The sequence below is a fragment of the Tyto alba genome, unplaced genomic scaffold (genome assembly GCF_018691265.1).
Source record: "Tyto alba isolate M040663 unplaced genomic scaffold, T.alba_DEE_v4.0 Super-Scaffold_9, whole genome shotgun sequence".
In the NCBI taxonomy this organism is placed as follows: Eukaryota; Metazoa; Chordata; class Aves; order Strigiformes; family Tytonidae; genus Tyto; species Tyto alba.
Window position 1 is genome coordinate 23,471,688 of NW_024881330.1, and position 24,066 is coordinate 23,495,753.

The 24,066-nt window shown below is 38.0% G+C and overlaps 1 protein-coding gene across 5 annotated transcripts in view; it reads left to right on the forward strand.

The window, feature by feature from the left end:
* Positions 1–24,066, forward strand: part of RNF19A (ring finger protein 19A, RBR E3 ubiquitin protein ligase) — a 60,637-nt gene that overhangs the window by 20,750 nt on the left and 15,821 nt on the right. For all 5 annotated transcript variants that reach the window (XM_032987915.2, XM_042785995.1, XM_042785997.1 and 2 more), the window contains exon 2: positions 18,220–18,971. In XM_032987915.2, coding sequence (XP_032843806.1) covers positions 18,355–18,971 — 617 coding nt within the window. In that variant the 5' untranslated portion in view covers positions 18,220–18,354. The remainder of the gene's footprint in view (positions 1–18,219; positions 18,972–24,066) is intronic.

The following is a 24,066-nucleotide window of genomic DNA, read 5'->3' on the forward strand; positions in this document are numbered from 1 at the left end:
GGAAAAATAATCTTCCATTGCAGAATTACTATAAATATTTCACAGGAGTATCAATCTGAAGATTGATAATGTTTTTGAAGCCATTAGTCTGGTAAAATGTATTATGGGCTGTGCGGTATTTGCAAATTCAGTGTTGTATAATGTTGTAAAACAGAAAATGTACCTTACACAAGGTACGGCACCTAATTTTAATAGGGAAATGAGAATCAGCCATCCAAGAAATGAGGTCAGCTTCAGAAAAATCACTATGTCTGTGTGATTCCACAGGAGGTTCAGAAGCCAGACCCAGCCTTTAGGATACTTCCATATGGCTTGGTTTCCTTCTCCCCAAGACTTGGAAATGTCTGCTGGAGCACTAAGTGGGATCCAAGCAGCAGTAGTCTTCTATCTTCTCTTACTAAAGTTCACCTGCCTGGTGCTATAGTTGCAACTTGTCACTGTAATACGCAGCCAGCTGCTTGGGTGGGAAGCAACTGGTCCTGCTTAATCTGCACATCTGCCTGCAGCACCCTGTCAGTTGGATCTCTGTTGTGGGCAGGGGAAGAGGTGTCTCGATGTCCCTGAAAGTGGTGACAAGTGGTGACTCACATCCAGCCATCATATATGCTGAGACTGGACCAGCATTTGCATTGCCTTCCATTGCATCAACTGCACAATCAAGTAGATGGACAGGGGTGATGAATTTAGTTTTCATGAACAGCTTGTGTTCTGGTATCATTAATTTTTGAGCATTGATGTATGCAATGTTAAATGTCCAAACAGTTCTTAGTGTAGCTTTGTTTGCTTCTGTTTTATGTCAGAAGCAGCTAACGTATTTATTGAGGCAAGCACCTTCTGGGGGGCAAAAGGAGGTAAGATTGGATTTCCTGTTAACCACATTTCTACTTGTAATGTAATTAATGTAGCCTTGCTATGCAATTCCTGCCAGGTATGGATGGCATGGCTGTATTGGACTTTTATAGTTAAGTACACAGTGGAAAATACTTGATTCTACATGGAAAACATCATCTTAATACAAAATTTTTTTTTGTCCTGAGTGCTAGAAAAAGACTTTGTAGCTCAGCTTTCTGGGTGTATCTTGATATTCTAGACCAATATTAAAGGATTAGAAAAGGTGCCCTTATTAAGAGAGAAGGTGCAAGTAGGAACAATAATTATCATGAATGCTGAAATACAGGCATGATCTAAACTTGTATATCAATTTTCTTCTTTCTTATCAAGCCAAACTTAAGGAAGCAGTAGATGTCACTTCCACAATTATTTCACATCAGGCTAAGAGAGTACCTAATGAAAAAAGCGTAACTTCTAAAAACTTGTACTTTTTTTTTTTCTTACTGTCCTCAGAACAATTTGTGTCACATCTTCCCCCTCTTTCCCTCTTCTCAGTAATTTGTATGCCACATTGTTATTGGGGAGGTGAAATGAGTGAACAAATAATATTGCATCAGTGTGCCAGTGGTAGAGACTTGTGACTTCTCTGGTAAGTTATCTTTCACTCCGCCCATTTCATATTTCTTCTGTCTTTGTCCTTTTCCTCTCCCCACTTCTGTCTTGGCAGCACAATTGTCACTAGGATTGTGGTTCCAGAGGTGACTACGTGACTGGACAGTTGGAGGACATTAAGTAGAAAGGAGAGGGATTGTACCTAGACAGGGAAACCTGTTAGGTTTTAATAACTTCCTAGTTGTTTCTGACACAAACTCTTTGCTGTTCCATTGAAAAGCCACAAATGTAGCTGAAGCTGCTGTAACCTCTCTAATGGGGAAGTGTGGGCAGATATAAACTATTCCAGTTATATGAAAATTTAAATTTAAACAAAGCAGTATCTTTTTGATTGTAGTTTTTATCTTCTCAGTATGGAACAATGTCAGCCTGACCATCAGTTATTTAAAAAGGCTGCACTTGGCATGCATTTCAATTTGAGTTAAGGCTTTCTAGTATAAGTAAATAATGAAAATCTTGATGTGAGCCAGAACAATTCCTTTTTGGACATAGTGTTATGACATGCGAATTGACTTGGCAGATTGTTGTTCTGGTTTATTTGCATTTATTATTCATATTCTCTAGCTGTTTTGATGTTAGAATCCTTTTGAATGTGCCTTGGCCTTTCTGCTTCCTTAAATACCACTGCACAGCTCAGTTATATAACTGTGATAGCAACAAGGTGGTGATTTTCTTCTGCTGGGTGTCAACAGTTTTGCCCTTCTAAAGAGGATTCTTTAATACTGGCTAAAAGTTTGAACCAGAGTATTTCTGTAGTTACATGCAACTTTAAGAGTGAGGAATCATTTATGTTCCTTCAATCCAGTATTTGATAGCTTTCAGTTGGTAGAATAGTTTGAGGATGAGTAGGACAGTAGGATTGCGCAACAAAAAGATCAGAAATAAGGTCAGAGAGGGAATTGTCATGGATACCTTTATTCATAATGGTGAACTTAAAAGATGTGAGCAAGAAGAAGACTTGAGGAAAAAAAAAAGAAGAAAAAAGCAGCTAAAAACTTCAGAATTAAATTCTGAATAACTTTTCAGTTACAGGGTTTTTTAATTTTTTTTTGAATGTATTAATTGGTTAGAGAATAGTCTACAAACCCTGCTTACTGAAAACAGACTTGATATACTGGGAATGTAAAAAAATTTACAATGTTTTGCAAAGTAAATAAAATCTGTGGAAGTATCTACTGGTTTGAATCACAGACTTGAAGCTTCTAGATATCTATTAAATCAAAAATTCCTATTAACAACTTATCTATGCTAAAATAATCCGATTAAAATGTCTCACTTATAGACTACTAGAACTCTTTTGACGTTTGATATGCCTTATTTTTCAGGTAAAGTTGTTAAATTTCAAAATCACTGAAACATTTAATTCTACAATGGAAACAGATGTGCAACTGAGGTTTTTGCAGAGGACTGTCATTGCTCAATAACAGTGATTGGGCCTGTTTTATTCTGTTTTGGCACTGGTACAGCATATGAATGATTTTTGTCTCATGCCAGCTGTAGCAGGGAAACCACACGCATATTGCATCATAGCAAGGTAAGAGAAGTACATTTCAAATAGAATATGAAATAGTCATCAAGGATATTTATTCATTGTATGGAAGTTTCATCCTGCGTTATAAAGCAGACTTGGGGAAAAATTAATCTCTGGCGCGGATGTGTTTCACATTCACTGTAGGCAGTTCTGTGCTGAGTGAAGAATGGAGCTGGTGATATTACTGGATTCTTGAAACCTTAAATAGTTTTGGAGTTTGTTTACCCTGGCTGTTTCCTCACCCCCACCCTGCTGAGAAAACACACCACGTTTTTTGAATTTGTTTCAACAGCCAGAAGAAAATTCTGGATTAAGACTAGAGTTTAGAATTTATACCTGTGTAGTAATCCTTACAGATGAGGGGAAGGAAGCTGTGATAGCTGGATTTTCCAAAGAGCAGCTGGCATCATGTCCAGGTATTTTGTATTGCTCTGGTCTTGCTGGGACAGGGCAAACACAAATACAGGTTTGTCCAGATCACAGCTCACTGAGTTGGAATGAGATCCCTTAGTAAACTACAGTTAACTCCAGGTAATGTTCGGTAGTGTCACCAGGTTATCTAGAGGCAGACGTGACCCTTTGTGAATATGAAACTTGAAGGGTTTGTTTTTTGTTCAGATGTCAATATCATCTCTGGTTTGTCTGGTTTCTCTGTCAGATGCTCAGTTTTCTCCCAGAAGCTGATTTTCATTCAGGAACAGAGTCATTTTGTCAGTGGCTGTGGAAGCTAAGTGCCGTTATCCTTGAATGTTTGTGTGCTTGTAAAATACATGTTTTAAATCTGTTTCAGCTACTGCTGTCCTCTGAGGGTTCTTCTGTTTCATGTGGCACTTGCTATATGTCAGGCAGAAGCTCTGACAGAAGTGAGGAGCTTTTTATTATAAATGTATGGGGGTAGCTGAGAGGTATGAAGACAGCTCACAAGGTTCTTGTGTAGTGAGGTGCCTGTGAATGTCCTTTTGCATACAGGCTGGAGTTTGAGAGTCTGTGACATGAGCCTTCACACTTGTGAATGTGACTTCATGTCTGTGTGTGGCTTGCTGAGGGTGAATGCTGCCTTTCTGAGTAAAAGTTCAGAATGTTAGTGATGTTGGACTGGAGCAGAGGTGACCCCTTACAGCTGTAAAAAGCTGAGTGAATAGAGGAGGCTTTTGAGTTAATTCATGAGATCTTTTTAGTAGTACTGTTAATTCCTCAAATAGCCAGTGTGAGGTATTCTGCCACCATCATGGACACAGTGTCTGCAGGCAGTTTCAGGAATCCCTTAGTCTTAAGTGATCTGCAGAGTATACAAACTGTTAGCTTTGGCTCCAGTTTCTGCTTTTAGAATAATGCAACTGTTTCTTACTTGAGGCATCTGTTTTGTTTTTGGAGATGGAAAAGAAGACAAATGCACTGCTGTCTGCCCTTATTCTGTCTGGGTCGGGCTGTGTGGCCAAAGGGACAAGGTGTGCTAGGTGAGGGTTTGTGCTGCTTTTCCTGCCGAGCCGCTGTGACCGGCTGGGGGGACGTGAACAGGACAGCAGGCTGTGCCTCTGCCTTGCCTGCTTTCTGGGTGCTTTGGCCGACCTCTTCAGCTCTTACTGCCACTGCTTTGTTCCATTCCGGGCTCTGGTTGATACAGAGAATTTACCTGAAGCCTGGAAAACAAGACAGTCACATGCAGAGACTGTGCCTGATACAGCCATAGTCTCTGCCTAAAAAATTGGAATTTGTCCTCCCCTTCTTCCTGCTCTTCTGTGTTTGTTTTCTGATTCAGGAATCCTACCTCTGAGTTACATTAGGTCTCCATTGAGCTATGTAACTACTTCAAAAGCATATGTTGGCAAGAAAATTTTGATGTCATCAAAGTTAGGGTGAGGTTTTGTGTTGCGCACATTCAGTCCCTCTGGTTGGTATGGGTAATGGCATGTTGGAGTTGAAGCAGAGTTTGGAGCCAGGGAGGGGGGGAGGGAAGTCATTGTAAATGGTGTTTGTAGCCTGCTGCTCAGTGTATATCTTTTGTGGGTAGAAAATGTACTTGACAAACTATGTATTGTCTTATTTGTTTGTTACAGACATTTCAGATTACTTTGTAAATATTCGTGCCTCATACTCTTGGCTTGCAGGATATTGCTTTTAGTTCTTTAAACTGGGATTACAGTAACAATTCTTCGCTGGTGTTCCAAGTGAAGGTACTTTTCAGAAGCAAACTATATGTATTGCTCAAGGATCTTTTCTCCAGTGTTAACACTAGGTTTAGGTAAGCAAAAAGATACCAGTAATCATTTACTGCAATTTGAAATTCATAATGGTTAACTTGCAAGTGGAAGGAAAGCAAGGATTTAAAGACACTGTGAAATTATGATCTGTCAAAGAAAGTGGCATTTTATTTTTAAGATGAACAGAGGACTGACTTTTGTTACTGATTAAACAAATATCTTTGACTTGGAAATAAATATGAAAGTGTGTGTTATTCAATTTAAGATACTTGTTTCATCTAAGATCTATCTGGATGCAAACAGCTCAGGAGAGCTATATTTAAAGCCATCAGAACAGAACTGTGGGTGTCACTGTGACAGGATTCAAAGTCAAACTGGAGGATTGCAGCTGATTTAAAAAAAGAAACAAGCTTTTGTAGTGTTTACAAAGTATTTACTTTTCTTTTTAAAGGGGAAAAAAAATCATCCCAACATTTGAGGATTGTATCTCAGGTTTAGACTAACAAGTACTCTTGGCCCAAGGCATCATCTTCCTGTACTAATTCAGTTTACCAAATACGATGTTTCTGTGGTCTAGGAAGCTTTTAAATCTGACTTAAGGTGTTTGGGTGTTTGAAAGTTTTACTAAAAAGGGTATAGTTGAAGGCACATTACCAGTGTTACTATTTAAAAACCACAAAGTATGGTTTTACCTCAGAACCTGAAATAACACGGGTTTGTTCAGAGTCTGTAATTAGAAACTGTTTAGCTGTTCTAAATAATGGAGAAAATAAGCACAGTAGCTTTTCTAGGAATTGCATTTTGCTTGCTTCATTTTTTTTTTCTTTTGTGCCTGTAATTGTTTGAAATGGATGATGTGTCACAGTCTGTCGCACAAAGGGGCCTAACTAATGATGTTTCCATAATTGTGTGGAAAGAGCTGTTTAAGATGCTGCTGTGTGGAGGAAAAAAGTAACATCCAACAAAATGTATTTAGAGATGTTTTAGAATATGAGTTTGCATCTGTAGATGTGGTGTGTGTGTGTGGAGGGGGAAAGTGTTAGGGGGAAAAGGCTTTGTAATCCTCTGTCAAAAGCATGAGGGCAGGGAAGTTGCATTTCAGAAATACTCCCTGCATCATGGGGCCTGGCAATGGAGGTGTAACTTGTCAATTTAAAAGTCATGGAGTAAATGGAATATAGTGCAAATACATCTTGACCCACACTTGTTTTTCTCCTTTCTGACACTTGCTCACGGAGCATGCCACTAAGCACTGCTGCAGCACTCCTCAACTGGCAGAAGAAAACCACTATAGGACCTGTGCGTTTTTAGCTCTCTTTGCATTCTGTTGTTAAATGTATTAAGCACAGCAGGGAACCTCTGAGTGTGTTGTTTTTTGTTTTTTAAAGTTTGGTGTGAATCATTCTGACAATGCAGAATGTCACAGCATTGCGAAGGTTTCATCAGCACAGTGTGACCCAGAGCATTGCCTGATGTGCAGGACTGTAAGGCCTCTGGCTAGTGCACAGTGGTTTGCAGGGGATGCACCAACTCCCCTGTGTTGCTTTGTGCTTGAATGCCATGAAGGAGGCAATGAGGACTAAGAAAGTTTCACAAGAGTCTTTAAAGCCACAAGTGGGTGTTTTTGCACTAACTCTTCTAGTCATTTGATATAGCAATTTTTTGCACAGAGAAACTATGCTTAGTCCCCCATCTGTTACAGTTACACTGTGTTGCTATCAATTGAAAATATTTGAAAAAACTCATATCAACCTGGCTAAATCCTGCTGTATGCTGACATAGCATATTTTTTGGCATAGTGATGATGTTGTAGGTGGAATAACTGTGCTGGCAGAGTAACTCCTCCTGTTGCCATATATTGTATTTCCAATATAGGTACAGCATCAGATGTACTGTAAATGACAAGCATTCAGCTTTTTATTGCTTTGTGCTTTTTAACAAGGGTTTACACTATTTATAATGCTAGTGGAGTCTGTCTGTAAAGGCTGCTAGATCATTCCCCTTCTCTTGCCCTGTCTGCTGAATGGGTGCTATCTTTTCAGTTTGATCTTTTTTATTTATTTATTTTTAGCAAAACTGGAAGATTCCTTTCCACTAATTCTTTCCCCCAAAGAAGCATCAGTAAGACTGAAATTTTCACCTCGTGTATTCATAAGCAAAGATGTGTGTGTTTGGATGGCTAGTTGGTTTGTCTTCATGTTCCTTTTCTAATGTTCTCCTTTTGTTCTACATTAGGTTCAGCTGTGAGATAAGTTTTGTGGTACTTCTGCCATTTCCTGACGCCAATGGTTTTTCTGGAGGCAGTGAGTGTTTCCTGCCTGGAAGCTAGAGGCAGTGTTCCTGGCAGGATGGAGTATTTTTGTTTCCTTAGCTAGACCTTTCCCTGTCTTTGTTTTTGTCTCTTTTTCTCTCAATTGTTCATTCTTTTTTTTTTTGATCATGGTCTGTATTTGAAATTGCACCAATTTAACTAGAGCTGTCATTAAACAAAAAATGGACCTGGTGTTTTGAAATGCATCCATGCAGGATTTTTCATTTAACATACTGAGAGATAAATTCATAGGACACGCAGCAGTAGAATTGGGCATGTTATACTAGGTTTTGCACTGATTTCACCTGTTTGAGTGAACAGGAGCAGTTGGTTATGCCGGTGTAACTTTTTACCTGACCAGAGGGCAGTTTCAGCAGTTATGTCATTAGCCATAACAGAGTTCAGAAAACTGTCATAATTCCTGTCTATATCCTAGACTTGCTGATGCTAGAATAGACTGGCATGGATTATTCACTCAGTCACCCAAGTTTTTCTGACAGTTTTATATTGAATTATATTTACCAAAATTATTATTTTTTCTGTAGAGACTTACATCAGATGAGACCAATTCACAGTAGCTATTCAGTTCTCAACAGCTGAGATACTGTCAGTTTACAGTGATTTAGTTGCTGTGAGTTGTCACGGTTGCTTTCAGAAAATGTGATCAAGTTCTTATCGCATCCTATGGTAAGATAACACAGCCTAACTTGATTTTACTGGAAGAATTCTAAACTCTTAACTTGCTCAGCTTTATTTACTTTAGTTAACTCTAAGTTTTATCGATACTGTATCTGTATATCCGTTTTGTTAATAAAACTGGTAAAATAGCACCAGAGGATTAAAAGTAATCCATTAATAGTTTCCAGCACTTCTTATTTTGAGGCAAAGCTGTTTCAAGATCAGTGCATGTTGTTTTGGTTTTGTTTGGGTTTTTTTGTTGTTTGTGTGGTTGGGTTTTTTGTTGTTTGGTAGGTTGGTTTTGATTTTTTTTTTTTTTTTTTTTTTTTTTTTTTTACCCACCCTGAAAATAGAGGTTAGTTATGTCAGAGAAAAAACAGAGCTGGAAGTTGCTGTCAGCCAGCTGGTCAATAATATCTTTCCTTAGTGCAAGACAGAAACCTCTGGTTCTTGCTGAGTTTAAAAATCAATAGGAACCAGGAACGGAGGTCTGTTACCTCATATATTCTGCTCCCCCCAAGCTCCTGTCTCTGTGCTGTTCAGATTCTGTCGGTGTGCTTTCTCTGGAACTCCTTCTCTTGGTTTCAGATCCCTTTACGACAATACTTGTCCTACCTTACATATTGGTACATTTTATTTGCTTTGTTTTTATAGTAGGGCGAACTTTGAAAACAAAAGCTTGTCAGAATTTACTATGTCGCCATTGCTGTTTGATTGGGCAAAATTACAGACCTGAAATTACATCTCTGTGTTCTGGAAATTTGTTAGTGTTGGTTATTTTCATTTTGGAGCAGTTTTTCTGTATGAATGATCTCAGCATTCAGGAGTGTTGCAATGTTTTCCACTTGCAGGATCGGTGACACTGCAGGAAACAAAACCTTATGGTATTATTTCACTGGTGTGTATATTTACTCCAATTATTTTGCAATGTATAGTTAAGAATAAAAAGCAGCTGCAGGAAATTCTGAAGTATCATTCAGCTGTAGTTTTAAAAAGTAAAACCAAAGGTGAGGAATTCTTGCTTTCAACTAAAATAAATATAGAGCCAAAAAAGTCTGAAAATTTGATTTGGGATTATTTTGCTATTGCTGTTGCCAGATAACTCACTTTGTTTCATTTATGCTTTTGTTAAGACTGCATTGATGAAGTATCTGGATCAGTTCATACTGTATAAGCATTCTCAGTAGACAGAGTTCAGAATTAAGTTCCTTAGTTGTTTTATATCGACTGATTTTACAGATGATTGGGATTTTAAAAGCAGAATTTGCAGTATATTTTTACTGTAGGGATGGAAAAGTGGGTTTATGGGAATTTGTATTTATCGCAGGCAGGTCAAACAGTCATTTGTCAATCATTTAAATGATTTGTTCATACAGGCTAGTTTTCAGCAGGTGATCAGAAAGAGTGCTTAGTTTAAATGAAAGTATTACTACAGTTAGATCAAAGCTTTTTTTGGTGTATAGACAGCTTGTGCATTTTTTTAATCCCTTAGTGATGCTTCCACTTTCCAGAGCCCTAGCTAGTCAGATGTTTTAGAACACTACTTAAATGTATATAGGTAAATAAATCTCTCCACAGTGTTTAGAAGTGAAAGTACATGCCCACCACTGCCCAAAGAGAATACATTCCCACCATCTATACAAGAAAAAAAATTGTGCTAGTGTGAGGATTTTAATGAATAAAGCATTAAACTAGTTAAATTCTGATGTTTTGTTTTCCTTCCTTCCCCTCCCTCAGTGTTTGAGACTGGTTTTTGTTGGCTGAGTTTGGTGTACATTTGCTTACAGTAATGCACCACAGTGCATAGGATAAGCTTTCAACGCTGAGTGCATGGTTGAGCTAAGACTGCTCTGCTGAGTTAGATAAGGGAAAATAGATCCCATTATTTGTAACAGATGTAGGCCTGGAGATTCACAAATAGAAAGCATCTCTCCACTGAGTTCTTCACTTTGGTCAACCGTTGTACTCAGCATGCTTGGATTTAGTGCTGCTGAGTTGGAAAATTAACGTTTTTAAAATTTAAGGAATTCTTGCCTGTTTGCCATTTGTTAGCAAAAAGTAGTGTGGGCCCTTCAGAGGGGCTCCATCTTATCATGGCTGACGTTGCTTATGAAAGTGCAGATGAAATCTTTTACCAAACATTTGAATTGTAGAGGAAAAGATGTTTTGCTTCCAAGCAGTTTTGTTTGATTATGGTGAGTTCCTTTGTGGTTTGAAAGGATGGTGAAAAAAACCCACCCCAACCAGACTGAGGGGCAGTACTTTAAGTGCACTCTCTTCTTTACAAGCATTATCTGCAAGAGGAACAGTTTTGCTGGAGTGGGCAGTCAGTGTTCAGAGACTTTCAGAATGAGTTGAGCAACTTGCAAGACTTCCTTTCCTAATAGCAGCTGTCATGGACACATGATGCAGGATGTATTGCGCATAAATTTCTAAGGAAGAAGCATAACTTTTTTTTTTTTAAATAAGATGTTGAAGATTTTTCTAGCTGTCAGAATTGGTTTGTCATGTGCTACATACCATTGTGAATTTTAAAATAGAACATTGTATATCAGTTAACTTTTGGCAACTCTGCAGTGTATACTCTGCAGGCTTCTGTGTATTTTAAATACTGTCAGTCTTTTGATTTTAAAGCCCCGTCAGTCTGACTGTCTCAGGCTTTGAGCCCAAGCGAGTTCATAGTCTGTTTGTTTGCTTCATTGTTTTACAAACAATATTGCTTTGTTCTGTAAGTGAAAATAGAATTTCCAGATAATTGACACAGGACTCTTAAGGATAAATAAAGTGCAGTTAGAATAAACTGGGACATGGTAACAGTGCAGTATTTAGATTTTTTTTTTTTTTCTTTTAAAGAGATTAAAATATCTCTGTCTCACAAGTTCGTTTCTCTTAAATTCTTGTACTATAGTATCTGTGAATATCAGGGTTTTTTTTATAACACTGTTTAGAATACGGAGTAATAATCTAGACAAAGTTGATTAGAGAAACCATAATGTTTTATTTCAATATTTGTTGAAAGGTGCTTTACAAATAACTAGCAGTCTTGTTCTTGCTTTAGTGAACATACCAGTTGAAGTGCAGGTTAACAGCTGAAAAGAAAGGCTTGCACAGGATGAGGCAATTGCTTGATCTTTTGTATGCTTTTGGTATCTAGTAATGTTTTTTTGTTTAATTTTAGCAAGGTTTTACATAGTGTCTCTAAACTGAACCTAACTATTAGAAGACTTTTCTAAAGTAAACTGACTCTGCATTACAGAAACTCTCATATGTTAAAGCAAGTCCTTTTGCTTCTGGAAGATCCCTTGTTTCTCACTGGACACTGGTCCAGTGGCCAATGTGTGTCAAGCTGGCTTGTCCCAGAGGGTTTAACTTCTTTCAGTTTAGGGATAGGGGCCCTACTCTGTTCTGCTTATCAGTTCTGTGCTGATACGGGCATGTCCCAGGTCTTTTCAGCACCTTCACCAAGCCTGCTGCAAGCTCCAAGGTGAAATAAGTGAGTGAATTCTTGGTATGGTACTTGAAGGCAGTTCAGCTCCCAGTCTTTGAATTGACATAAATTTAAAAAGTGAAATTATTTCAGTAGAGCTGTTCTTCTGTTGTTTAAAGATAATACGTAAAGTTTGAGACTGGACATGGCAAATTTCTAAAGGTTTTGAAAAACTTGTCTTTGATCAGTTGTGGATTTGGGAGTCCTGTTTTTGAAATATGGCCTCTGTGCAGCTATCAATAGTCCGTTGTAAGCATAAAGAAATGAGAGCCTGGTTAACTAAATGATAAAGTAATTTTCATTCTGAAAAAGATTTACTACCAATAGAAGCAACTGTGGTAACTTTTGTAATGAATGGTCTTCGTGCTTTAAGAGAAGTATTCACATAAGTGGCTCCTAGAACAAAGCAGGACAGGAAAGTAAAGGTATCTTCCTGCAATGGTGTGTGATAGATAAGAATTACTTTTTGCTTAGATAAATTTGATAAGATGTGAACTATCATGTTGGTGCCCTCTTCCAAAAGAGAAAAGCCATTATGAAGTAAAATTTACATGAGTGTATTTTTAAAGTAGTTTTACATGGCTCAGTTTGAGTTAAACAGATTATTTAAGTCACTTTGACTTAACGTTTTTGCATCCTGTCATACTGTATCAAATCCCTGTAAATGATAAGTAACTTTAGGTCTGAATTCATTTTAAAAGCTTGAGAAATCTTCTGATAAAATTGAAGTTCCTTTTATAGGATAAACTTTTCAGTTTAATACAAGTAGTATCAACCCTTTAATTTCACCTTTTATTAGGAATCAAAATTAGAAGATATTAAAAAAAACCCCACACAAATTAAATTTAAATATCTTTACAGTCTTCTAAATGTGAAATGGGAAATGTTACTATTACTAATACTAGTTTTTGAGGAGAAATATATTGAAGGAGTCATAAGTGCATTCTAATAATTGTTGCAATTAAGCATTTCACCTATGCTGCATTATTACCATTAAAGGATTTTATTTTTCAGTCTAGTGCATATAAAGGTTCTGCCAGAACCTTTGTTGTTTCAACATAATTTCCATTTGTTTACTTCCAAGCTGCGAAGTGTTGATTCTGCTTGTACTAAATAATCTATAATTAAACCAAGTAACAGTGCTAGCATGCTCTGACACCGTGGGCATTGACATGAGTATGCTGGTGGTTTTTAACGGGACACAGTGCTACAGAAGCACATAGTTGTTGAAAATGTTAAGCTCTTTCAGACTGTTCCTCACTGTTTTAAACTAGATGTTTGATCATCTGGTGATGCCAGATTTTTAGTTGAACTTGAGAAATGTGTAAAGCTAGTAGGGGTATATGCTTTTAGAAATCCTCAGGCAAAAGTGTTTGTTTTTTTTTCCCCGGTTTTAAGACTATTGTGGAATGAATTGACATTTAAAGAATGCCCATTGGAATGTGAAACTTGATTGCTGTTTAAAAATCCTGTGCATTGGTATTTAGTAGCTTAAGCTTTTCCATATTTTTGTTTTATTCCACTATTTTTACAGTTCTTACGCCATGGAGTAAATAAAAAGGAAAACATGTTTTTGATACCTCTTTTAGATGCTTAGAGGTACCTTTGTGTTAAGGACATCATAGGTTGGAAATTCCAGGATACTCTGTGATTGACAGGAGATGCTCATTGGAAGAGGGAGGCAGAAATGTATTTCAGATTTGTGATGCACTGTTGGTGGGTAAACTTCAAGCTCTGGGGTTTTTTTGTTACTGCTCTTGAAGCTGGAGCTGTGCATCTCAGAAAGCAGCTACAGAGTGTCAATGTTGGGAATTACAGATGTCAGAGAAGGAAGCTGTTAGTCGTCAGTTTTAATCAAGAAATAGCTTTCAGTATGCTAACACAGTCAGTGCTTGGTTAAATTGCCGGGAGGAGCAAATGCCTAAAATGAAGAGTGTTCATTTGCAGCAGGAAAAGGCTAAATTTGCTATTTAAGCGCCAATGACGTGAGGGAATGCTTAAGGGTTTTAGTGAGGATATAGCTACATCGACATTAATGATGGTTTTTCTGCTTTCCTACACAAATGTTTAAGCCTGCCTTCATTTTGCAAAAGGTTGTGAAGCTGCTTGTCATAGAATCATGGAGTGGTTTGGGTGGGAAGGGGACCTTAAAGACCATCTCTAGTTTCAACCTCCCCTGCCATGGGCAGGGACACCTTCCACCAGCCCAGGTTGCTCCCAGCCCCATCCAGCCTGGCCTGGAACCCTTCCAGGGAGGGGGCAGCCACAGCTCCTCTGGGTACCCTGTGCCAGGGCCTCACCACCCCAACAGTGAAGAATTTTTTCCTTATACTGTCCTGATGGCAGACTCCTTTACCTGTTGTCCCTGTACACCACACAATGTGTAATGAAAGAACAGGCAGTGTGTCGAGCTTGTGCCTCTGGTATGTTTGGGGGACAGTTGGGAGCATGAGGATCTTAGTCTTCCCCAGCAGCTGGCTTATGGAAGTAGGGCTTTATTGCTCTTTTCTTGCAAAATCGGCTGCCCTAGTGCATTTCCTAAAGGTTATGTCATGGAGAGCCATACTAGAAAGTATTTTTCACTCTATTAATTTCTGAGTTGAAAACTCCCTTTGCAAGATTATTCAGATTTCCTTTCCATCCCCCTCATGATATGGTCAGCAATAGCATTTACTTAAAGCAGCATTGTTGAAAAGAGTTACAGATGGAAATTAACTGGATGTTAGTTAGATTTTCACAGCAAACAGCTTAGGAAGAATGACTGAAGGAACAGATAGCAGTTAAGTGCTGAGTTTTATGTATAGAGTTCTGTCTGTAAACATGCTTTTGGAAATCTTCAAATGACAAGGTGTGTTTGTGCTGTGGCAATTGGTGTTTTGTGGTAGTCTGTGGTGTGAGCAGAATGCAAAGCATGGCTGGAATTTGGATTTGTGGTAGGGCTTTAGGCATGGCATGAAGCCAGAAACACGATTTTTCTGTAGTTGGTGAGTACTTTTGAGGAGATGTTGACAACAGCGGTGAATTTTGCATTTTTAGGAGTTAGTCTGTGGTTTTTCTATCCCTTTACTGTTGCCCATATTAGTTTCTTCTGTATGTTGACAGAGTTTATGCTGGTCAGTGAGAGTGGTGGAGAACTTGCAATGGATGTTGCCTCTTGGAATCAGATGGTTCATTGTTATTATCATAATTGTGTGTCTCGGCTCATTTCAAGTCTTTTCATTTCAGAGCTTTATTTTTCACATAGCATATCTCCTTCATGTTGACTCATTGTTACTGGAATAATACAGGCGTTGTGTTCTCTGGCTGTACAGAATCAAATATTTTTTCCTTCTTTTTGTCAGCAAAAACATGCAGATGCAGTGTTGGGTTGGGCAACATGAGAACTAGCCAGTGCTCCAAATTGCGCTATTAAGGCTTTTATGATTTTGTACAGTTCAGATTGTTATTAGCATTGTAACATTAGTCTTCATTTTTTCCTGTAATAAATCATCTGCTGAATCTTTTCACTTCAGCAAAGTCATCTTTGAACGTCATTAAAATGGCAATCCAAAATTACTATATAAGGAAGAGTATGGCTTTTAAAACTAGCTTTATGCATTTAAATCTGGAGATCATAATTGATGATTGTCTGAAATAACTGGCAACTTCTCTATTCAAAAATCCTGACAAAGTTTAACTATTTTCTTTAGAAGAACAATCTGCTGTTTCTGAGAGACTGCTTATCAGATTCCATTACGCAAAGAGAACTATAGGACGTACTGGTCTCTTTCTTTAGAGCATGGGAGAATCTTTGTTTATTAAAAAAAAAAAAAAAAAAAGTACAACTGGTTCATCACCAGAGCTGCTATTTCTTGATTTTGTACATCTGTTGGAACTGGCAAAAATGCTGTAATACGCATTCTTTCCTCTCCAGAGAAAGGGAGGAGGGGAAGGCTTTTAGTCATAGGCTTGGCTGTGTTACTGTTTGCTTCCTACTTTTTTTTTTAACCACCACCTTGCCTGAAATGAGTGCTTTCATTGCTGTTCATGTTGTTCATGGATTCTCCTGGCTTGGGGAGAGTGGCACTTTTCACTGTCCTGGTAGTATCTGTGTGAACATACGAATTTTAGTCAGTGTACAGTTAGAATAATGTTTTCAAGGTTTTTCTTGCACTTCTAGACATATAAACTTAATTTATTGTCAGGCATAGGCTATAAGATTTGTGTATCTGTAGTATATTTCAGATGCTGTCTACCAGTTTAGCATGATATAACATCATGCTAAGATCCTGGAGAGAGGGATGTTCCCTCCTGTCATCATTGTTGAGCAGTTTTTTTCAGTTTCACCTTTTTTCCTTTAGATAAGGGAATGTTTTTGTTCATCTAATGAGAAGCAGCAGCTGTAAAACTATTGAGTTTGTTTTGGGAACAGAAGCAGGTAAAGCATCCAAGATCCTTTTTGGCTAGATTTTAGGCTGAAAATGTTCCCTTAGGAGGGAAGGAAGAGTATGTTCTTGAAAGATGCTTTATTTTAGATCCTGGGAATAAAATAAAATTTTTTTGGATAGAATTTCACAGAGGTAAGATTTTCCTTTGGGGAGGGAGGGGGGGAGAGAGAGAATAATTCAGCATTTGAAAATAATAGAATGTTGTGGCTCTTAATTTTTTTCTTCAAAAACATAGCAGCAACAAAAAAGTCTAGTGGCCCAAGATGTAAGACCTCTTTTTAGCAAAACTCAGAGTTGAGGAGTTTGTTGCTGTGTGTGTTTTATTTTCGTTGTTGTTGTGTTTTGTTGGGTTGTGGGTTTTTTTGTTGTTGTTGTTTTTTCTTACTCATTCTAAATTCTTACATTTGAGGAAGGTGGTAGTACTCGTGGGATGCTACTGTAATGGGTGGTAGTATAAACTGTGTAGTGTTGACTTGGCTACCTGCTAGTGCAGATATAATATCAAGCTACAGTAGTCTGAAGAGGGCCCAGCCGTGGGTTTGCTGCATGCGTTGCTCTGGTGAGCTGGACAGCCTGTGGGCTATTTCTGTGTTTCCTCTTTGGAGAGGGATTCCTGTTGCTGCTGCTGCTGAGTTTTCCTCTGAAACTTCCTAGTCTTGCCCCAGTCATTTTGGTGATCCCGTCCCAGATACACAGCACACGGTTGATTTTTGGCTGGTCTCTAGCTGGTCAGACTGCCTGGGCTCTGGTAAACAGAGGCATTCACCTCAGTCAGTGTTGTTTTTTTACCTCCATACATCTTCTCCATATCAAGAAATGTAAATTAGAAATTTAATTTTTGTATCCTCATCAGTGTCCCTCTACATTCCCTTGTTTCTACCTTTTGACTTATTTTTAGCATGCAGTTTCTGATTTTATTGTCCTATGGTAAAATCATAGGAACTCAGTGCATCCCTTTTTGGGAGGTAAGTTGGGAAACACTGAGGCAAGAAATGGTGCCAGCAGTAGTTGCATCAGATATGCAGCACTGATGTCACATAAGAAATGCCTTCTCATTCTTCTATTACAGAAGCAGTTCACTGAGAGAAAAATTCCTCTTGTACAATCAAGTGGGAATATTTGCGTGTTTGGGGGAAGTTAGTGTGTTTTGTTGGAGGTGATGTGCCACTCGTAGCGGTCTCCTCTGTCAGAAGAAAATAAGAAAACACCTTTCTCTCTCCTCTTGGAGCCAGTGAGCTAAGCAGCAGGGAACAGAAGGGAATCCTTGCTGTCATCCTGTACATGGGGAATAACTGAAGCTTGATATGTGATGGGAATCTGGATTTTGGGCTTTAAAAAAAAAAAACAAACTGTATGATGAAAAATTCAAATGTTGTCACCTAAACTCTAGCCTTTGCTTGAATTGCAATATGGAAGTTGAAGGGCAAGGCAGTGTTGGCTGTCACACCGCAGCTGTGCTTCTTGAAATATTCAGGTGCCTTACATTATAAATATGCATCTTCATACTTCTCTGAGAGCCCTTAGGTTTTGAGAATATCTTAAGTTGTTTAACCACAGATTTGTTGGCAGTCTAAATGGTTTGAAAACACACAGAGAATACTTGTTTCTTTTAGTTAACTATATTGGCTTTGTGCACGATTATCGCATGTGTGGAAAACGTAAGATGGAGAAAACAGGGAAGTTTCCAATGCTATAAGCCTGTAACTACACTTTATAGAATAACTTGTTATACATTTACTTAGCTGTCAGCGTGCTTGAATTATGGTAACTTCTACATATGCCTGCACATCCCCCCACACACACACTACCCTTAGGGAACAGGGGAGTGAAGATGATGTTCTCAGCACTGCTTAAGTGTAACAAAAATATTCCTTGACCACAGGGAAATTTCAGGCTTGTTAAGATGAGAAGGATGTAAAGGATATAAAAACCTAACAGAAAGAAGTATTGGGTCAGATGATGAGAAGATGGTAGAAATATGAATGACAGGTCGTTAGAGTGCTGTGATCTTTCAAAACCAAAAGTGATGGATGTGATTCTAATTTATCTTTTTTTTTTTTTCATCTTTCCTCCTGATATAGGGAATTCCTCTGAAGAATTTGCTGGAAGTAGATACATGTGAATTTTCTGCATGAAGACCGTCAAACTGGATTACATAATAATATGCCCGTATCCTCTGACTCTATTTTGATCCTTAAAAATGATTAGGGTTGTATATGAAATTTAACCCATTCCTGATGAGTGACCTAGACATGAGTTTACATCGGCAAATGGGCTCTGATCGGGACCTCCAGTCTTCTGCTTCCTCTGTGAGCTTGCCATCAGTTAAAAAGGCACCAAAGAAAAGAAGAATTTCATTGGGCTCTCTTTTTCGTAGAAAAAAAGACACAAAACGCAAATCTAGGGATTTAAATGGAGGTGTTGATGGAATTGCAAGTATTGAAAGTATTCATTCAGAAATGTGTACAGACAAGAACTCTATTTTCTCCACGTGTACCTCTTCCGATAACGGAACAACCTCTAGCAGCAAACCAAGTGGAGACTTCATGGAATGCCCCTTGTGCCTTTTGCGGCACTCCAAGGACAGGTTCCCAGAGATAATGACTTGTCACCATAGATCTTGTGTGGATTGCTTGCGTCAGTATCTCCGGATAGAAATCTCCGAGAGCAGAGTTAATATTAGCTGTCCAGAATGCTCAGAACGATTTAATCCTCATGATATTCGTTTGATATTAAATGATGACATCTTGATGGAAAAATATGAAGAGTTTATGCTCAGGCGATGGCTGGTTGCGGATCCTGATTGTAGGTGGTGCCCAGCTCCAGATTGTGGGTATGTATTTTTTTCCCAGTATCTGCAAAGAAGTGACAGCATCAATAGATAATGTTCACAGCATTATGCTTTTTGAAAAATTTTTTGCTTTACTTCAGCATTTTGGTATGTGTTGTATGAGTAGGTAGAAGGCATAATTCTCTCAAAATAATAAAAAAAAAAAAAAAAAACAAAAACAAAAAACCAAAACAAAACAACCCCCCCCCAAACCCCATAAACCCAAAACAATCAAAACCAAAACAACAACAAAAAATTCCCAAGCCACAACCCGCCTTCCAAAATAAAACCCTTCCTCAAATGGGATTTTTTCTTTCTGCAAAGAGGGAATTTTAGCAATGTCATGAAACTTAGTGGTAGGTGATTGCTATGTATCTACAGCAGGCAAAAAATATTTAGATGTTGCACTGCTAAGGTAACAGTGCAAAGCTCAGACTAAATAGAACTGAAAATTTGGCAACTGTACTTTTAACTTATCCATCCATTGCACCTTAACAAATGGACTATTTTGGGTTTTTTAACTGTGAAAATGATTGAAATTTTTTTTTCAATAAAAAAGCCTCTCTAGCTTCCAGTATTTTTCATCTTGCGGCTGGTTGAGACACCACTTGTTGCCTGTCAACAGGATTCTGGTGCAAGATAATAATCAGCTTGTTCCTGCTTATCTGAGGAACGTAATGTTTTAACATTGCTTTAATACTTAAACAGCTCTGAAACCATTCGGAATTCTGACATGAGTAGGCTGAATACTACTGAGCAGCTCATCACGCTTTTCTGCTGTTGGTATCTCATAATGCTGGTTTTCAGCTAGTTGCTTTTTTAGAGATTGTTTGCATTATCATAATGTCTAAAGGTTATAGCCATGACTGAGATCTCAATATGCAGTGCACACTGAAAACTCACAGAAGGTGACGTGTTTCAAAGTCTCACAGATGAACAATAAATAGAAAGAAGAAAAGGAAGAATGTTGGAAGAGAAAAAGCAAAATAGGATTATTAGGTAGATTAATTATTCCAATATTAATGTTTAGGTGCTTAATGATTAGGAGGTTTTTAAATCTAAATGATATGTCAAGAAACATACTTGAAATAAAATCTTGCTTTTGTACTTTAAATGAAACGGAATTTGCATATGCGGGTCAAAAGCAGGGGCTGGAAGGGTGATAGTTTCTTAGGTCCTCTGTTCCAGAGGTGATGGCATTGCTGTGGTATAGTTTGAGCAGAGAAGGGAAAATAACTTGAGTGATGGATTGGTTGTACGAGCTTGTAACAAACTCATGTGGACAAATCCGGTACAGCTTGCTCTTAATATTTCAATACGGCAAAAGAAAACAACCACTAGAAGGCATTATTTGATAGGCAGAAGTATGCTTTTCTCAAGTTTCCCTGAGTTTTCATGTTCTGGACAAACTGTTGTTACTCAAGGTGAGGGGAAGCATGTAAGAACTTTTAAGCCATTTTCTGTTAAGCCATGTTTTAGTGATTCAGATAAATTTTTTTTTTGTTGTTGTTTAGTTCAGCAAGTAGACTAAGGCAGACTTGATTTTAATAGAGGCTTTTCACCTTGCTTATTTTTTGTGCCTCAATTTTCTTATCTGTTTAAAAAAATCCTAAGAACCTTTAAATGACCAGAAACTATAATGATGATTGCTACAGACAATACCATTATAAAAATAAAAAGTGGGTCTTCAGAGCAAAGCTAAAGTTCAGTGCAATTGTGTGGGACCACAGCAGCCTGTTAGTATATAGCAAGTATTTAAATAATTACTCCAGAACTCCCTGCTGAGTGTTCCTTACTCTGAGGGTGGACTCCTGTGGAATACACGGTACACTGCCAGGCAGCTAAACTATGCCAATGTTTGTGTGTGAGGGGAACAAACTAGTACTATACGGGTGACCCTAACTGTACCTTTGATAACACAACTTTTTCCTAATGTATTTCATGTGGTGGGGAAATGCTTCAGTGATAAATGGATTCTGTTTTTAATGCACAAATAGTACCCCCTCACTGAATTCCCATTACTAGTTTAAAATCAGATGAAGTTGGTTACTTGGATACCTCTCAGCAGGATCATTCTTTATGGTTGTCATCCTAAAGAAACAAGAGCTCATGCAATCCTGTTTTGTCTTTTTCCCATCCTCATGATTGCTTTTGAAACCTTTAGCACCTTCAAACATTTTGGGCAGAGCAGGCTGAGCATTCAGCGTAAGTTAATCCAAGAAGTTTCAGGGGGAAAAAAAACCAAACCAAAACAAAACAACATAATTCTTGAGTAGAAGAGAGATCATAAGTAATGCCTCTAGCAGGAGAAATACCTGCATATGAATCCTACGGTTACCTTTTTTAATTTGGCCATCCAGGCCCCTGCCACAGCATGGTCTGGCAGGTCAGTATGTGCCCGGGGAGCTGGGAGAAAGCACCCCGAGAGGGGTGGGAAGGAGAAGTGGGGGGAGTATAGAAAGCATTAACAGGGATTTAATGATGTTGTGGAGCATAGAAAGAGGATGGAGAAAGGAGTTGTACAGGCGTGAAGTTTAGGGAAGCAAACACTCTTCAGACTTCTGCTGAACAGCCTATGCTAACAAACACTCTTGAGAGATGAGGTATCACAGTACACACAAACTTCAGATCAGCAGGTGTTTGCTTTAATGATTATGTGGTATAACAGTAGTCACAGTTTCTAATTGCTTTGGCAACTGTAATCAATTTATACAATGTGCAATTAAAACTGAGGACTTTTTTTCTTTCCTTAACAGTTTTTGATATGTAGGACTGGCAGAATGCATTAGGGTTGTGATGGTAGCTGACCTGATTTCAGCATGGATCAAATAATTCATGAAGGAGCTGGATGGAATGAGTTTACTAAATCTGCAGTTAATTACAAAGTAGGAGAGGTACAATAACTACAGAGGGTAGCGTTATTTCTCAAAGTTGTCTCTAAAATTAGAAGTAAGCACTGTAATAAATAGGAAATAAGAGCAAAGCAGAGCATTTTGGTAGGAAAAATTTACTGTACAAATAGGTAAAATAAGGAACTGAGTGGATGGTACATGACAGTGCTTCAAGTCTTCTCAGCATGGATGAAACATCCCATATAATACTATTTCAGGGTTTGGGCATCACACTTGGACAAAGATCTGGACCAGATAAAGAGCAAATAATTAAAAAAACTTGGATCCCTGAGGGTAAAAAAAAAAATTAGGAAGGAAAAAAAAAGGAGGGAAATTAGGTTATTCTGTTATAGTTTTGGGGTTTTTTCTACATCATGGGCCCCTGTGTTCTCAGGAAACAACAAAGAATAGTTAAGTAACTTTTTCAGCTGTCTTTCACTCTTATTTGGGGTAAAAAACAGGTCTTAAACATGGCAAAACTGGAAGCAAATGTATCTTGAAACAACTTAACTTCAGTATTAAGGGTATTACTACTTCTCCTGTCCCAGTGGAGAACTTATGATTTTCCCAGCAAGAGAACTGGATTGGTTTGGAGGAGCAGCTCTGTTGCAGTAGTTGTGCCCTGGGAGGTGTGGGGTTTCTAGCACTAAAGCAGCCTAATGCCAGAAATGGTCTGTACCACTGGCATCATGGTCTTTCTGACCCTGGGCTAGTTCATCCTCAGCTTTTATTGCATGCTCAAATGCATCCTGACAGTTGTTGTTACCTGAAGTACTGTAAAAATCAGGACCAGCTGCAGCCCACCTGCAGTGGCTTGGGGACTCTGGCAAATAGATGGCTTTTCCTTGGGGAAAGACCATGCATAAGGAAGCCTCTTGGACTTCGTTCCAGACTAATTTTTAGAGATTCTGTTTCTTCATATAAGTTTTCCAATGTCATTTTAACAAGGCTTAGTGAATCAGTATTCCAAATGTGTTCTGTCTTCTGTCTGAATTATTTAATGGTTTTGCTCTGAGATTGTATTGCTGATGTCATTAGAAGACAGCAGCAATTCCTAGATTTTCTTATCTTTATCAATCAGAAAGCAGATTGGACAGAAGAGTACGAATTCTTTGTTCTTCTTTCTACTGTACATTCTTTCTTCAATTAATTGCTTTTTGCCTCTGGTTTTTGTTTTACTTGTTATTACTGTGAATTTGGTTGTTTGGCCCTTCTCTCGGTCTAACAAGAACTTTGTCTTTCACATCACCTGTAAAATGAATGCAAAATGATGAAATTAAACATGTAATCTTGTACAGTTTGAACTAAGATTTCCTCTGGTCTAAGAAGTTACTTTCTAAAGGTATACTAACATCAGTCCCAAATGGAAAGTGCTTTCAGGGGTGTGCCCATTCTTTATTAGCAATGGGAGACAAGGTACAAATTGATACTTCGTTCTGTGGCCTACACTTGAGATTCTTTGATGTAACATTAGTGAGTCTTGGATGTATTCCTGTGTGTTGAAGAAGCATTTGGATCAGAGTCTCTTTGTGTACATACAAATCAATTATCTCTTCAGTTGCAGTAAGTGGGGAAAATAGAGCAGATTAACTTGGCATCAATGTAGAAGAATCTAGCAATTATTGAAACATTTTTATTTGGAAAGTAAGAAACATTTGAAAACAGCCAAGCATATATCTCGTTTGTAACTGCATCATTTGTAAATTAAAGGTTGAAAACTCCTATTTGTTTGCAGAACAACTTGTGGGGGGAGGAACCTCAAGCATGCTGTTTTAAAACACTAATGAAAGTGATAGGATTTGCATTAACATTGCAGAGCTTCAGATCCTAGCTACTCTAAAATGAAAATAGCAAAATTTTCAGACAAATATGTGAGTGGGAATAATTTTTTTAGTGTCATTACTGATAAAGAATATTTTGATTTAATTTATGCGACTGCTATAAAGTGGCCAGAGGGTAAAAATAACCAATTTAGTCTTTAAAAATAGGACTACCTTCATTTGAAGTGTCATTGTATAAAATTATTCATGTAGTGTCTGATTACAAAATAGTGTAATGCAGTTTTGTAAGTCTCAGCATTTTTGAGCTTTTTGCTCTGTAATATTGTCAGAGTAAAGGTGGCAATGAGGCCCTGGACTCATCAATTCTGCATTTACAGTTTGAAATGTATTTTTTAAAAATTGCCAAAAAAAAAATTGTCTTCATTG